This window comes from Jatropha curcas, chromosome 4 (genome assembly GCF_041381405.1).
Source record: "Jatropha curcas cultivar XTBG-Jc1 chromosome 4, XTBG_Jcur_1.0, whole genome shotgun sequence".
In the NCBI taxonomy this organism is placed as follows: Eukaryota; Viridiplantae; Streptophyta; class Magnoliopsida; order Malpighiales; family Euphorbiaceae; genus Jatropha; species Jatropha curcas.
In genome coordinates, this window is record NC_143154.1 from 22851077 (window position 1) to 22867337 (window position 16261).

The 16261-nt window shown below is 28.9% G+C and overlaps 1 protein-coding gene across 2 annotated transcripts; it reads left to right on the forward strand.

Moving 5' to 3' along the window:
- The first annotated feature begins 1986 nt into the window (after positions 1-1986).
- On the forward strand, positions 1987-9536 carry LOC105643162 (tRNA-specific adenosine deaminase TAD2). Of its 2 annotated transcripts, XM_089720829.1 has the most exons (8): positions 1987-2203; positions 2403-2474; positions 3805-3842; positions 5976-6042; positions 6540-6699; positions 6807-6903; positions 7548-7651; positions 9199-9536. In XM_089720829.1, the coding sequence occupies exons 1-8, from the start codon at positions 2054-2056 to the stop codon at positions 9243-9245; spliced, it is 735 nt and encodes a 244-aa protein (XP_089576955.1). In that variant the 5' UTR covers positions 1987-2053; the 3' UTR covers positions 9246-9536. The 2 variants fall into 2 exon arrangements, with proteins under 2 accessions (XP_089576955.1, XP_089576956.1); XM_089720830.1 differs by lacking the exon at positions 3805-3842 and having other exon boundaries at positions 5993-6042.
- Positions 9537-16261: the final 6725 nt, after the last annotated feature.

Consider the following 16261-nt stretch of genomic DNA (forward strand, 5'->3'; position numbering starts at 1 on the left):
CGAGTTGTTGTAATGTACAATCCAGAGCAATGTCGAAGAGCAAAAAGCAAAAAAGCCCTAGATGCAAAAAAAGACGAAACCCTAAAAAGAAAACCCTGAAACTTACATAAAGTAAGAGAGAAAACTTGCACAATGCAAGACGACAATTTCTAAATAACTAACTATTATTATTGCATTTTGTTCTAAAGTAAATGTTTAATACCTTTTTAGTTTTTTTTTCCCAATACATAGCGATAAGCAAATCAATTAATTTGATTTGTTTTTGAATGAAAATCAATCAATTTAAATAATTATGAACTCTTTCCGCAAGTATGTAAACTCATATAGTGTTTTAAAAAATATTGTTTCTATTATATAATATTTAGATTTTAAAGAAGTGGATTATTAACATTTTATAGACAACTACTATAAAATCCTAAATCAGGTAATCTTATTTTCTACTACACTGTTAGGACTTAGGAGTTAAGACGAGAAAGATTGCCTTAATAGAAAAAAATTAATTAATTGTTACTAGCATAGCTTTCATCGCTCATTCAAGAATTGGAGGCCCACTTTGATCATAATCAAAAGAGGACAATAAATGTTTACCGTAAAAAAGCCTTACACTCTGTTTGGAAAGAAGAGAAATCAAAATAATGATAAATTGTTAATTTTCTTTACATTGTTATTTTCCACCCTTGTGTTTGGATAATGAAGAAAAATAATGAAGAAAAGAAAATAAATTTATTTTCCTTTATTTGGAAAAGGTAAAATTTTAGAGGAAAAAATTGTTAATATTGATATATTACCATTTTAATCTCACCTATCCTTTTAGATGGCTTTGATGATCATATAACTTCAATATTTAATTAAAAGTAGTGAAATAGGAAGGAAAATAAATTAATTTTCCTTCTTTTCCAAATAAGGTAAAATTGCTTTCCACAATTATTTTCCTCAGCTATTTTGATTCCTTCAAAAGAATGTATCCATCCAAACAGAATGTTATTTTAATAACTTAATTCAACTTACAATTAGGGTAGAAAAAGAATAGAAGAAAATGAATGATAGAGAATATAGAAGAAAAATAATAAGTGCAATTTCAAGTTTTTAGAAAATAACTACAAATATTATGAGAAATCAATTTATTTAACTCTCTTCGATTCCTTTATTTAAAAAATTTTGAACTTTCTTTCTAAACAGCCTATAAAACTTGTTAAGAGAACAACAACTGTTGTAATTGAAATTACAAAACTATGGGCAGTATTAGTGAAATTTAAGGGAAATTGTATGTATTACAAAATTCAAAAGGAAGCAATGAACACTAATAACAAGGGAATTAGGATTAAATTCAAAGCATAATTAGATTATATGATTGGAATTTGACAATAAAATTAACAAGGGTTGAAAATTTAAATGAAGATAATAAATTGAAATTAAAGAAATTTGTCTTGTTTGTGTTGCTTTTTTATTGTGTTATTTTTCATAGGATACTTGAGAGAGTGCTTGCATCACTTTATAAAGAAACCGATATCTCTTTTCTTTTATATTTTTTAATTTATCCACAACTCTTTTATCAATTATTTAATTAAATTGAAATATTTATACTTTGTTTGGATGACGTAAAATATGAGTCGATGTAAAATAAAATGTGAAAATATTTTATGATTTTCAAAATCTTTTACTTGGTTTGAGTGAAAATGTTAAGGACGGTCTAACGTAAATTCTTTTATTTGGTTTGAGTGAAAATGTTAAGGACGGTGTAACGTAAATTTATTTTACACATTTTTATAGACTAATTTTCACTGAGAAGTGAATAATATAATTTTGTATTCTTATTTTACGTTGTCCATCTTTTCAAACATAGCATAAATTGAGTTTTCAATTTACTAAGCCAAATTAAACAATTTTATGGGCCCTGAATAAATTTTATGGACTTCATAGAAGCCCAAATATGGGCTCAGCAACTTCACTCTCGTCTTTTCTTATCCAAACGAATCGATCATTCAACATTAGCGCTTTTTATTGTTTTTTTTCAAAGCAGCTTTAACGGACAGAGAAATTAGATGGAGAATGTATGAGACGGTTAGTTTTGACAGGCTTAAACACCACAGTGATCTCTCTTGTTTCGCTATTCGTGGAGCCGCAAACGCGGTCTACTACTCCTCTTCCTCCGTTATTGGCGGCAATTCTGTCTCATTCTCCTTCCTTCTCATCTTCATCAACGGTAAGTATACTCAGACTGTTCTCTAGTAATGAAATTTTGCCGTAAGTTTAACTATTAGAGAAGCAACAGAGTTTGAAAATAATTGTATATTTTATGGTTATTAAAATTTTAGAAAGTATGGAAGTTAAGAGAGGTGAACTGTATTCATCACTTTGTCTTTTTGTTTTTCTTATTCTTATTCTTTTTGTGCATATGACAGATGGAAGTTCAAGTTCAAAGGGAATCGTCTTCACAGAAGAGTCTTGCATTTATGGAGCTTGCAATGGAACAGGTAATCCATGGACCTTCTATCAATATAAGATTAAATTAGGCAAAATAGTGAAGGCTTTCTTATGGCATTATGTTCTATCTCCATTTAGTTTTTACTTTCGGTACATTAAATGTTCCCAGCTGTTTTCTGTAGATGCTTACAAGAATTGAAAGAGCATCTTTCATTCTTATCTTATCCATAAGAGAACGTGCAAGTTGCAAACTGTATTTCTAATTGCAGTTAATAGAGGTTCATTTTATATGTGAATTGGTAATAAAATATTTGTTCACGAGTTGAGATGTTATGTGAATTTGTTTCGTGTTCTTGTATCGGGTTGAGCTGCAAGGAGTGGGTGGAGGGGCACACGCACGCATAACTTTGTTACATTTTGATTCTCAAATTCTAATTTCTGTAATTTATTAATTCATTTGAAAATTTCATAAGGTCTTTTTGAGGAGTATTTGGATTTGATTATTGTGGTCCCTACTAGCAAATGCTACTGACTTTGCAATTAACACCTGTAGTCTGTGGCCACTGGCCAGTGGTTGCTACTGAGATGAAAATAGCTGACACAGTAGTTGGAAGTGCTACTGAGTTAGAAATTACCAAATGTCAACAGTTTCCATCTGTGACTTTTAGCAAATCATTGGTATTTGGGTATCGAATCAATTGTGGTGCCCAGGGCATTGGCACTTACCAATTGCCACAAGAAATAAAAGAAAATAATTTTTCAATAAAAATTGGTGGTTGACTTTTGGGAGGCAAACATTCTTGTAGTTTCCCTAACATTTTTTAAGGTCAACCTACGTTAGGAGATTTGATGCTGAAATATGTATATGCTACTTAATAACGTGTATTTATTTTGCCATGCAGATAGTTTGATGACCAGTTTCTAAAAGCTTTCAATAATCTTACAATTGTTAATGCCTTAAAGCATAAGTAGAGATAACATCAATACCTCTTACCTGAATGTAACGGTAGCTTTTTTGAGCAAATGTAGAGTGAATGGTTAAAAGATAGCCTCTTTGTTTGAGTTTCATACTCTAGTCATCTTATTTAATGGATCAGGAAACTGAAACAGTAAATCCATATCTAGGTGTCTTTCAAAAGACAAAGTGTCTGCTAACTAATATTTCTGAACTCGACAGGGGAAAATATTTTTCCTCTGCATTAGATGGGCTCTAACGTTCTGTAGTTGCCATATGGCTTTTCTCCTTCAGACATGTCGAGGTTGTTTCTGCTTAAAATGAATTAAATGTTTGCTGGTTCTGTCAACACATTTCAATTTCAATTTTGTGTCGGCTTTTTGACTTGTGACTCTTTGGTATATTATTTGTTGGTCATATGACAGGCAAAACATGCCTTGGATTGTCTTGAAGTGCCAGTGGGGTAAGCTCTTCCAAATTATGTCACTTTATATATATATATATATACATATATATATATATATATTTATATTTTTTTTTTTTTTTTTTTCTGGAGGAGGGGGAGAAGAGAGAGGGAAAAGGGCATAAGGTGTTTGAGGTTTTATTTTACAGAACTTATTTTATTTTACCATTTGCAATTGCACTTTACCTAATTTTTGATATAACATCATTTTTCTGAAGTTATATTTAGAAGTAAACAGAGGATGATCTTGCATTCCAGTTATCATAAAATTTAACGCTAATTCTGCTTGGGAAGCAATTAAAATGTACAACAACAACTAGAACTAGGCCTTAATCCTAAACTAGCTAGAAGCAATTGAAATGTAACTTAAGAAAATTCGAAATTGTTGCATTCTTGTGGCTTTTAATTTCATTTTCACATTAAATGACTTAACAAATAATTCTACTTCACTAGGCAACCAAAACTTCTAGCGAGTACGTGTAGAAGGATTGCAAACTTCTGAAACCTTAAGTACACAACTTGATTATAAAATGATTGAGCATGTATTATTTTTTCCCTTGGTAGAGGTTCAAATGATTAATGAAGGAGAAATCAGGGAAATGCAAAACGGCTAGTAGAGGAGGTTGATATAAATGGGTGCACCTAAATGAATTTTCTTTTCTCCAAGAAAAAAAATGATTTCAATTTTGAGCTAATCTGAAAGTATCTGTTTAAGAATATAAAGGATATTAGGAAGAGTTTGGATGTTCCATTCATGATTTGTGATGACAAGGAAATAAAGTTGTAAGGTTGTCAAAAAGAAGTTAGAAGAGTAAATAAAAGAAGATAGAATAATAAATCAAGTTTTTTAGCAAGTAAGAACATGAAGAGATTTGAAATTTAAAGAAGCCTGATGGAAGAGATGTGAATGCTAGGTTAATTATGAAAAGAACTCAAATATGTCAAGGCAGTTAGGGAATCAAAGACAGGATAAGGATAGGCTTCAGTTAATTGGGAGTAACCTGACTCTTCAGTTTTTCTGCTGGCTTATGGTTGGTTAAGTGCTTGTATTTTTTCGTATTTTCAGAAGGTCTTATTTGAGTTCAAAGCGAGGAGCCATGAATTGCTGTTAGTTTTATCCTTTACTGAAGGTTGTGGGGAAATCAGTATAGAATACTCACCTCAGGGTGAGCTTACTACTTAGATGCTTTTAGTAGTTATCTGCTCCGCACTTGGCTTGTGGCGTTTATCGTGGGCACAATAACTGGTACATTGGATGGGGATCCTTCCTAGTCCTCTTGTACTAGGGGAAGTGACCTCTCAATGCTCTAATGAAATGGGAGGAAAATAAATGGTAATACAATTTCCATTTTTGCAGAGACCACTCCATATTTTCAGTTAAATATATCATTTCAGCAATTTAGGGTATAATTGACATATGCCTTGCCTGGAGAAACCTAGTCCTTGTCATAGTTCATACAGAAGTAACTATATGTATGATTAATAGGGAAAAAACATTTGATTTAATTGAAATAACTTAATTTCATTAGTCAAATTTTCAATTATATTAGGATAATGCTCAACCCACCTGTTGCTAAAACTCTGTTTGCTTAGTTTGAGTTATGTTCTTTAAAATGTTGGTTTCTTGCTATCAAAAAATTCGTTGCTAATTTTTATGTGCTCACATGAGGGTGAGCAGTGAGCCAGGAGTGACTGAGGAATTTAATTGAGACCCTGCTTATTCTGCCTCAGTTGAACCCTGGGCAACTCTAAACAAGACCTGCTGGTGTTTTGTTGGCTGGTTTTTGGCTTTACTTGCTAAGGATTTATAACCTAATTTGGTGAATTACCCCTGCATTAGAATCAGGATTGACATTCTTTAACGAGATGATGTCCATCAATGTTGATGTGCAGTTCAGATGTCGAAAATGAACTAAATTTGCATATACATATATTGTCATATGTCCTTAAACATATTGCAATTATTAATCAACATAGCTGTGCTCCCTAGAAATTTAGGCTTCTTCAGTTAACCTAATCAATTTTTGCAGATTACACTTTTCCTTCCAGAAAAGAGATTGATTCTTTTACTTAAAATCTGCATTATTATTTAGTCAGATCCTTCATCACTAAAACTATTTTTTCATTGACCAGTTGTGTGATTGTTGAAGGTGGCATAGTCATTGGATCTGGAAGAAATCGAACAACAGAGACAAGAAATGTAAGTTAATCAATGCATCAAATATTTTCACCTTTGTTTACTCTTCTAACCTGCTTTTATGATATTCTATGGTAAGTTTAATCATATCGAGGTCCCTCTAATTTATTTTAGTTTTTGCATGTGAGTTGCTTTTCAGAAATCATCTAATATATAATGAGCTAGCAGTACCTCGTACTTTAATAGCTAATTGGATGTCTATAACTAATCTCACCTTTGTTCAAGTGCAACACAACTATGCCATGTTAGTTTTGTGCAAGTGAATTGTTTTTCAGAAACCATCTACTACATAATGAGCTACCACCTTGTTATTTAATAGCTACTTGGATGTTTGTAACTAGTCTCACCTTTATTCACCGCTGCTCAACTTTGCTGATCCTTGAATTGCAATATAATTTAAAATTTGTATCAAACAATAACAAGGTAGAAATCAGAAGAGCATTCGGATAGATACTCTAAAGCTTTTGCAATTTAGGTTCTACTTTAATTTCTTGTTGTAGGCCACAAGACATGCAGAGATGGAAGCAATAGATGTTCTTCTTGAGCAGTGGCAAAAAAGTGGACTTTCAACTTCAGAAGTTGCTGAAAAATTTTCAAAATGTACTCTTTATGTTACATGTGAACCATGTATAATGTGTGCTGCAGCTTTGTCTATCCTTGGTATCCTCCCGTTTTCAAATAACACTTTTCTAATTCTTTTAAATCTATCAGAGCTTTATTTATTAATCTAATTGATAATTTTTGACTTCAGTTGTTCACTTGCTTAGGTATAAAGGAAGTGTATTATGGATGTGCAAATGATAAATTTGGAGGCTGTGGATCAATATTGTCACTGCATTCTGGCAACTATCAGCCACTTAATAGGTTCATTTCTATTTTTCGTTTGGGTTAATTATTTTCATGATGTTGTCAATTTTTTTTCTTTTAATGTCTTAACGTTATTATTATTATTATTATTATTATTATTATTATTATTTATCAATTAAGTGTTTGGACATACAATCTTTTTTCAATTAAATGCATTTGTCCGGAATCTTTTGTCAAAAAAATTAAAATGGATGATTAAATTACATTTGGACATCCATTCTCTTTCTCTCTCTTACTCTTTTTCTTTTCCTATTCCACTTTATATTGTTGTTTGTCTCTTTTTTTCTTAAAAAAAAATAATAAATAAAGTTTCACTCTTTAACTTTTTCCATCTTCTACGATAATATCATATGCATTTAGCAGTAAATTGATATGTTGTTTATTTTATCTTCAACTACTGTTATTATACAAATTTTATCCAGAGTTTCATCATAAGCCATGGCAATATATAAATCACTTCCTTGGTTTCAAATTGTTATGAAACAAGTAACATAACGTAGTAGTTGTATAAAACTTGATTGTCCAGTTCCTGATGCAGGGATCCTCACTTTAATTGGTGGATATTTAATTATAATTGTGTCTTCCATTTATGTGCATTGTGCAATTTAGGGCATGTTTAACATATTCTATATGTTTGATAGTGAGGAAGCTGCTCAATGGAAGGGTTTCAAATGTACTGGAGGAGTAATGGCATCTGAGGCAGTTTCGCTTTTACGATGTTTCTATGAACAAGGGAACCCTAATGGTAAGTGAGTTCAATAGTCAAGTTCTGTTTGAAAACATCCTAGGATGTGCTAACTCCCATTTTTAGAAGCAAATCAAAGAACAGAGTAATATATATATATATATATATATATATATTGGAATAGAGGGAAGAGAGTATTCTGTTGAGTTAGATTTCGGAAATGGTTCTTAGGCATGCTGTTGGATGGTAAAATTTAATAAAAGGTAGCAAGTAAAAAACTGAAAAAAGGCAATGCTTCTTGTGAGCTCGTTCCAAAAAGTACTTGCTGGATATCTGGAGAAATGGCTATTATTTCCAGATATATCTTAAAAATGATGGATTTTATTTTTCATATAAAAGATGCTGAAGTGTTTCTGTTTCCATGACCATAACTCATGCAAACATGCTCAGAAAGATTGTTAGAGACTAGCATGATTCTCCAATTGCAACTTTTGTTTTCTTGTGAAGAATCATAACATGAAAGCCGTAAAGACAAAATTCAACAACTTGGCTAAATAATTGGTTCCCACTTCCTTATTAAGGTATGACCCTTGTATTTGAATGTGTATTTGGACCTCTAATATTTTAGTAGTGAGGGGGAAAATAATGGTTAACTAATTACCTCAATGTGGGCAATTAAAATTGATGAAGCCGAAGTTGTATTTATATTTTTGGGCTTCCTAGCTTAAACTCAGACCAGAAAGGGTGAGTAACCTTTCTTCATATTTTTTGGATTCAGAACTGATATTTATTGTTTCATATACCAGTTTTGTTTGGTGGATTTTTAGTATACAATGGTTGCTTATAATGATCTACTTTATGAGCAAATGCTTTATACTGCAAATCCATCAACATAAGCTAGTATGTGAAAACAGTATATATTAGAGTTCGGAAAGGTCAAATCTGTTTGGTGATTCCGTCAAACAAGTTGCGAAAACTTCTGGATAGGTATCCTACATCTGAACTGAATTCTTTCTGGTTATGGTGAATCGGGAAAATGTGAAGAAAGTCTGTTGCCATTTGTGTTCCAAGTTTAAAGCTCTAACCCCAATAATACGAATGCAACTTGGCCTTAAATCAATTTTAGCTTATCCACGTCAACCTGTCCCAACATTAAAGGACATCATCTAGACATCCATCAAGAAAAGATAAGTTTACAGATATCATACATAACATTGACAAAATAGACATAAAAAGATTCCAACTGGCATTTACATTGGGAAAAACTAACACCAACAGTGGAAACAAACTTATTTTATAGCAAAACCCAAATATTAAAGGCTGTGAAGAATAAACCAAGTTAGAGAACTGTTCCTAATAAAAACTAATGAGTCTTGGGAGCGCAGAAAGGACGAATACAAAATGTTCTTATATTATGATATATCTGTTAGTGCGTTGGATTAGTTTTAGAATTCTGCTATGCAGTGGTGGATGTCATTCCGTGTTTGTGCATGTAAATGACATGAATAAACCTAAGGCTGTTATAATTTCTTTTGATGGTTTCTTCAATTTTGGTCCTTTGCTTTAGAGTTGACTCTAGACTAATGTATCGTTGCTTGCCTTTCCAGCTCCGAAGTCTCACAGGCCAGTAACTTTCCAGGTAACACATCACTAAAATATCTTGAAACTATCAGAGTACCTTTCGCTTCCTGTTCTCATGATTTAAGACTTGGACTTTCAAACAGTACTTGCTATATGTGATACATACACAAAGGTATGTATAAGTTTAGAAATATTTGTTGAAAATGTTCTATTTTCAATTTACGTGTCGCTTCTGGAAGTGTAGACTTTAACTTTTTGTTCTTATATAAAGTGAAGAACTCACGATGACTGAAGCTGTTTTGGAAAAAACCTTCATTGAACGAATTTGTGAATGAAATACGGAACATCTAACTTGTCTACCCAAGATTGAGGCCCTTGATAGAAAAATTTAGGTCTTTGTGGCTTATTGTCTCTTCAGGAACTCGCATTTTCTTTTTCCATTTGCTAAAATGCGTCATATTGTGCTTGGAAAGGTGAAGTGAGGGTAATTCAAATGAAGGATTAGAGAACATAGCTTCCAAATTTTGAGACTTCTTTCCTTACTCTTGGGATATAGATAGATGTCAAATGCATTGTTAGGACATCTGCGGAGGGCTGCACATGAGTTGGGTTAGTTGATTTAATTTACTTAATTTGTAAGTAGGGATGATCAAATGATCCGATTCATTGGATATCCGGTCCGATTCGATCTGAATGAAACAGATAAAATCCGATCCATTTAGTGGTGGATCAAATATGGATTTAAAAAAAAGAACCCAACGCGAATATGAGTCGGATATAGATATGGAATAATCCGATCTTAATCTAATCCGTGAAAGGTAACTTGGCTTTTTTGTTATATTTCTAAACTTGTTGATTGTAATTCTAGATGTGTCGTTGCCTTTATTTTTCTATTCCTTCTTTCTTTTTCATTTATATTCTAAATCATTATCTTCAACTTTTTTACCTTTTTTGTATTTTTTTTTTTTAATCTCTACCTCAAATTAAAGAATATGAATTTAAACATTACAACCATTAGTCTGAGTTTTTTTGAACTTAACAATTATTAAAGTCTCTACTAGTTGTCATAGCATATAATATTTCCAATTATTGTTAGGAATTTTTGTGTTTTCAAACATAAAACATAATATGCATTTTTATTAAATTATTGTTCTATTTGGTTTTCTTTTAAACAGAATAAAAAATGGATAATATTCGATTCGACCGGATCCAAATTCGAGTGGAACAGATATAAATATGGATATATGAAAATCTTTACGGATTGAATATGAATTTTGTATAATCTGATCTAAATTTAATCCCTATTGATAAGTGCAAGTCAATAAATGGTAAAGTCTTGATGGTAAACCACTTATGAGTTGTGGTCTTGGTAATAGGATCCGGATATCAGTGATTTACACACAAAAAAAGTCTTAATGGTAAACCAAACAAGCCATAATTGTAGACCAATAAAAAGAAGAAATTACTTGAATGGTAAATTTAATAGCAAATTCACGACAAAAGTCTCTTTGCTTATAAAATTTGCATGACAAAATAATTAGCCAATATCGATTGAGCCAGCCAACCTTGAAACTTGTTTGATGCCTATTTTAATTTCCAACAAATCACTTTTAGGATTGGCTACAATGTAGTCAAACCAACCAAATCGATTCAACCTATCGATTTATTCAATTTTATTTTTTAAATTATTAATTTGATTTATGTAGAAAAAACAAAAAAGAAAATTGTTTGGTTTAATTCTTAAAAATCTTAAGAGTCAAAGAAATTGAAAAAATTGAACTGAATCGAATCAAATCAATTTAAATGAATTTGATTTCTTTTGAAAGTTTTCCAGTCATTCTATTTAATCAACTGAATTCCTATCCCTAACCACTTGTGTATATATTGCATTATATTGTAGCCAATTGTAAGTCTCGGAAATTGCCAAGTATGAGGAGAACAATAATTATTTAGCACGGTTGTAAGAAGATAAAGTGTAATGACAACAATTATTTAGCACGGTTGTAAGAAGATAAGTTGTTTTATATTTTTAGATTATGACAATATCTATTAGTTATATCCCATCAAGATAATGCATTAAATTAAATTAAAATTTAATTAAAATACAAGTAATTCAAGCCATACAATAAAAAATACTTAATTTATTATTTTAATGATTACCTTGGTGCATGGGGTAGTCTTATATATTAAGAGTTAGGTTGCACAGACTCAGCGAGATACGGAACGTACGAGAGATATAATAATAAATAAACAATCATTTATAATAAATAAAAAATAAAAAATACTTAATGTTTTATTTTAATATAATTAGTTTAAATTAAAATTAAATTAAATTACATATAACCCAAATTATAAAATAAAAAAATATTTAATTTCTTATTTTAATGATTATCTTGATGTATGGGGCAGTCTTATACACCAGAAGGTCGATTGCACAAACATGAGACACAAGATACGGAAACGTATGGGATATGACAATAAATAAAACGATCATTTATAATAAATAATTAACATAAAATAAAAAAAATACTTAATTTCTTATTTCAATATAATTAGTTAAATTCTCAAAATTATTATTACTATTGAAAAATCTATATCAATCTACATAATATATAAAAGCAGGGTAGTTTGCTTTATATGGAAGCCAAGCGTTAGTAGCACAGTTTACCACTTGGCATTATTTTGGATTATAGAATGACGGATGTTAGAATTCACACAATTTAGCACAATTATAAGAATTGTAAAAAGATTAATTGTTTTATATTTTCTGATAATCCATCGATCAAGATAATATCTATAAAAAAGATTATTTCTAACATTTAATATATTAATATAAATTTATTTCTTTTTATAAAACAATTAATAAGTAATCCACATGTTTAAAAAGAGTGTGAATAAACAATACATTACTATTAAATAAACAATATATAAGTAATTTAAAAAATATACATTGGAACGTATAGGATACGATACTTTTTAAAAAAGTAAGTCATCCACACGCTTGTAACACATTACACTAAATAAGTAATATATTAATATTTCAAATAAATAAACAACAATTTATAATAAATTATAAACATAAAATAAAAAAGACTTAATTTCTTATTTCAATGCCACAAAAAATATTTTAAAACACTTCATTTGATTGGTATTAAATAAAAAAAATCTTGGTTGATTAATTTGGTATACAGAATAGTCTCATATACTAGGATCTGAGTTGCACGGAAACGGGATACAAGATACGAGACGAACGTAATACAATAATTTTTAAAAAAGGTAGGATATTCACTCGCTTAAAACGTACTACACTAAATAAGTAATACATTAATATTTCAAATAAATAAACAATCATTTATAATAAACATAAAATAAAAAAACACTAAATTTCTTATTTCAATAACACAAAAGCAAATAAAAAAAAACCACTTTATTTTTATTGGTAATAAAAAAAGTCTTAGTTGATCGGCTTGGTGTATAGTAATCTCATATATCATGAGTTATGTTGCACAAACACATAACACGAGATACAAGAACGTACAAGATGCAAGAACGTACGAGATACGATAATTTTTTAAAAATGTAAGACATTTACACGCTTAGGACACAGTACACTAAATGAGTAATATATTAATATTTCAAATAAATAAACAATCATTTATAATAAATTATGAACACAAAATAAAAAAATTTAATTTCTTAATGACAGAAAAACAAATTAAAAAAACACTTCATTTTTTTTTTTGGCAATTAAAAAATCTTAGTTGATTAGCTTGGTGTATAGAGCAGTCTCATATACCAGGAACTATGTTTAATAGAAATGAGATACGATAATTTTTTAAAAAGATAACACATCCACACGCTTAGGACATTAATACACTAAATAAATAATACATATTTCAAATAAATAAATAATCATTTATAATAAATCATAAAAATAAAATAAAAAATACTTAATTTCTTATTTCAATGATACAAAAGTAAATTAAAAAAACACTTCATTTTTATTGGTAATAAAAAAAAAAAAAAAACATTGGTTGATTAGTTTAGTGTAAGGAGTAGTCTCATATACCAGAAGCTAGGTTTCACGGACATGGGACACGAGATACGAGAACAAATAGATACGAAAAAGTAGGACATTCATATGTTTATGACACACTACACTAAATAAATAATACATTAATATTTCAAATAAATAAATAATCATTTATAATAAATCATAAGCATAAAATAAAAGAATACTTAATTTCTTATTTTAATATAATTAGTTAAATTCTCAAAATTATTATCACTATTGAAAAATATATTAATAGTGTGTATGCATTTTTTTATATAGGTCATATCATGCATAACTTTTGTTATTGCATACCTTATAAAAAGTTTCACATGATACCTAAGAAGATATATCTCAGCATTGCAATTTTCAACATATCTCAATAAGATACAGTTTATTATTTTATTATATAATTTTACTATTTTTGATTGATGTTATAAAATACTATTTCATCTTTTAATATTACCCTGTGTATTGTGTGGATTATAAGGGAAAAAAACAATTATATTTTCAGATAATATCATATAGAAAAAAAAACTAAAGTAATATTAATAAGCAAAAATTATTTTTTTTTTTTAGAAATAAGAAAGGACTATAAAGGAAAAAATTCCGATAATTTTGTCTTCAAATTAGAAGGAAAATAAAAAACTATAAAAATAAATTTGTAGAGAAAAATTAAATTTATTTTTCTTTTATATCCAAAAAAGATAAGTAACAAAAGTTTTCTCAAAAAAAATTGTCCCTTCTTATTTTTTCTGATTATTCATTAATAAAAAAAAGATACAAAAATAAATTGAAAAAACACTTCATTGTCCAATAGAGGCACGTACACGATTCGACAATTTTTTAAAAAGTAGATAATCCACACACTTATGACACACTACACTAAATAAGTATAATACATTGATATTTCAAATAAATAAACAATCATTTATAATAAATTATAATCATAAAATAAAAATACTTAATTTCTTATTTCAATATAATTAGTTAAATCCTCAAAATTATTATCACTATTGAAAAATACATTAATAGTATGTGTAAATTTTTTGATGCATGTCATACTAGGAGTGTCAAAACGGGTCACGACATGCGAACACAATTCGCCTAACACGTGAAATAAATGAGTTAGAGTTGAGGTTAAACGAGTTCATGTCATAAACGAGTTATCCATTTATAACATGAATATAAACACGTTGTATCGCAAATTAGGCGAGTAATCTGTTTATTTAAGAATAAAAAGATAATTTTAGTGTTAGATATAAATACTCCAACTAAAATCTATTTAAATTTTATTATTTTATTACTTTTTTATTTTAATTATGAATCTTAAAGAATTTATGCATTTTACTTGTGAAAATTTATTTTTAAATATGATTAGAGTTAAATAGATTAAAAGTTAAAAATACTATAACTAGGTTAAGTGGGTCGTGTATAGATCAAATATCCACTTAACCTATTTATGATATTAAACGGGTTACACGAGTTATATGGGTCAACACGACCCACTAACCTATTTATGATATTAAGCGGGTTAAACGTGTCGTGTTCGTGTCAATCGTCTAATTTTCGTGTTATATTTGTGTAATTTTTGTCTAATTTTTTAAATCAATTAATTATTTACCGATTGTATAAAAAATTTTATATAAAAATAAATATTTTTCTAAAAGTTAATATGCTATTATTTTGTATAAACATAATTTATAAATACACATAAGGAATTTAGTCTAATCACGTCTTTTATAAAATATAGGTAATTGGAAGGTTTGGACTCTTGAATTTAAATATTGCAAATTCAATAAATATTATTTTTAGAGAAAATTATTTCCCCCACAGTATTAAAATTTTGAGAAGATTGTAATATTCTTCCAGCTGTCTATTGCTGTGGCAAATATCTTTTCCAATAATTTGTTTGTGATAAGATAGTCAGAGTATTTATGCTTAGGAAGCTTGCAAGGCGGCTATTTCTTCCAATTAGGAAAGTTTGGTTTCTTTTATTTCTTCCTAACTTTGTCCTAAACAACAATATTATAATAAACCTACTTTGTCCTATATTGCAATATTATAATAAACCTAATCACGTCTCGGATTTGAAAATGGAATAGATTAAAATCTATGTTCAAACTTTAAATATATTTATTAAATAATTAAATAAAATTTTGGTACTCATTCAAAAAAAAAAAAAAAAAAAAAGGGTTGGTACTTAATCTTTAACATTAATATATATGAAGTATGGGATTAGACTACATAGAAGATGTTTTATTTACTTATAAATTACTCTTAGATAGTTTCATGTGATCTTGGATGGTAATGGGTTGGGTACCCACTTAAAATGTACCGATCGAATTCGAATTCGATTATAGATTAGGTATTTGAATCCGTCCTAAATTCATTTAAAATTTTAGTTTTAATATCTGAATCTGTCCCAAACCTAATTATAATTATCCGTTTAAATACCCAAATCCGTTTAAATACCCGTTTAGCATTAAAAATATATATATTTTTCATTTTTCAAAAATAAAAAGTAAGTGAAAATTATAAATTTATTATTTTGGCTATAAATAATATAATATAAATGTTAAATATAATTATAGCATTAAATATAATAAAAAAGGAGTATATATATACTTTTTCTTCTAAAAAAATAATTACTTTAAATATTTATTAAACGGATAGTGGATACCCAAATCCTTAAACTGGAATTTCACTCGAACCGGATGCTGTTGGTAAAAATACTGTATAAATTCATTCCAAACCGTCCTAAACCTATTTATTCACTACTTGAATCCGTTAAAATCGGATCGTATCGGACCGAGTTCCTATGCGGTCGGATAAAATTGCCATCCCTATATGTGATTGATCCTTTTGTTTTGTTTTGATCTTTAAACTTAGTCATTTTTGTACATTTTACTAAAATCTACATAATTCAGCCATTTAATAGAGTCAATAGCTAATGATTGTCGGTAAAAGCTGATGAATAATGAATGTTTTGGTAAAAATATAAATAAAGTGGTCGAAGTTCTTGCCCTTTGTGCAGC

What these genes read in the sequence shown, in the direction of transcription:
- LOC105643162 (XM_089720829.1), top strand. Translation starts at nt 2,054, where the DNA reads ATGAGACGGTTAGTTTTGACAGGCTTAAACACCACAGTGATCTCTCTT. An exon ending in CCTTCTCATCTTCATCAACG is followed by an intron (nt 2,204 to 2,402) that starts GTAAGTATACTC and finishes TGCATATGACAG; the next exon opens with ATGGAAGTTCAAGTTCAAAG. An exon ending in TGGAGCTTGCAATGGAACAG is followed by an intron (nt 2,475 to 3,804) that starts GTAATCCATGGA and finishes GTCATATGACAG; the next exon opens with GCAAAACATGCCTTGGATTG.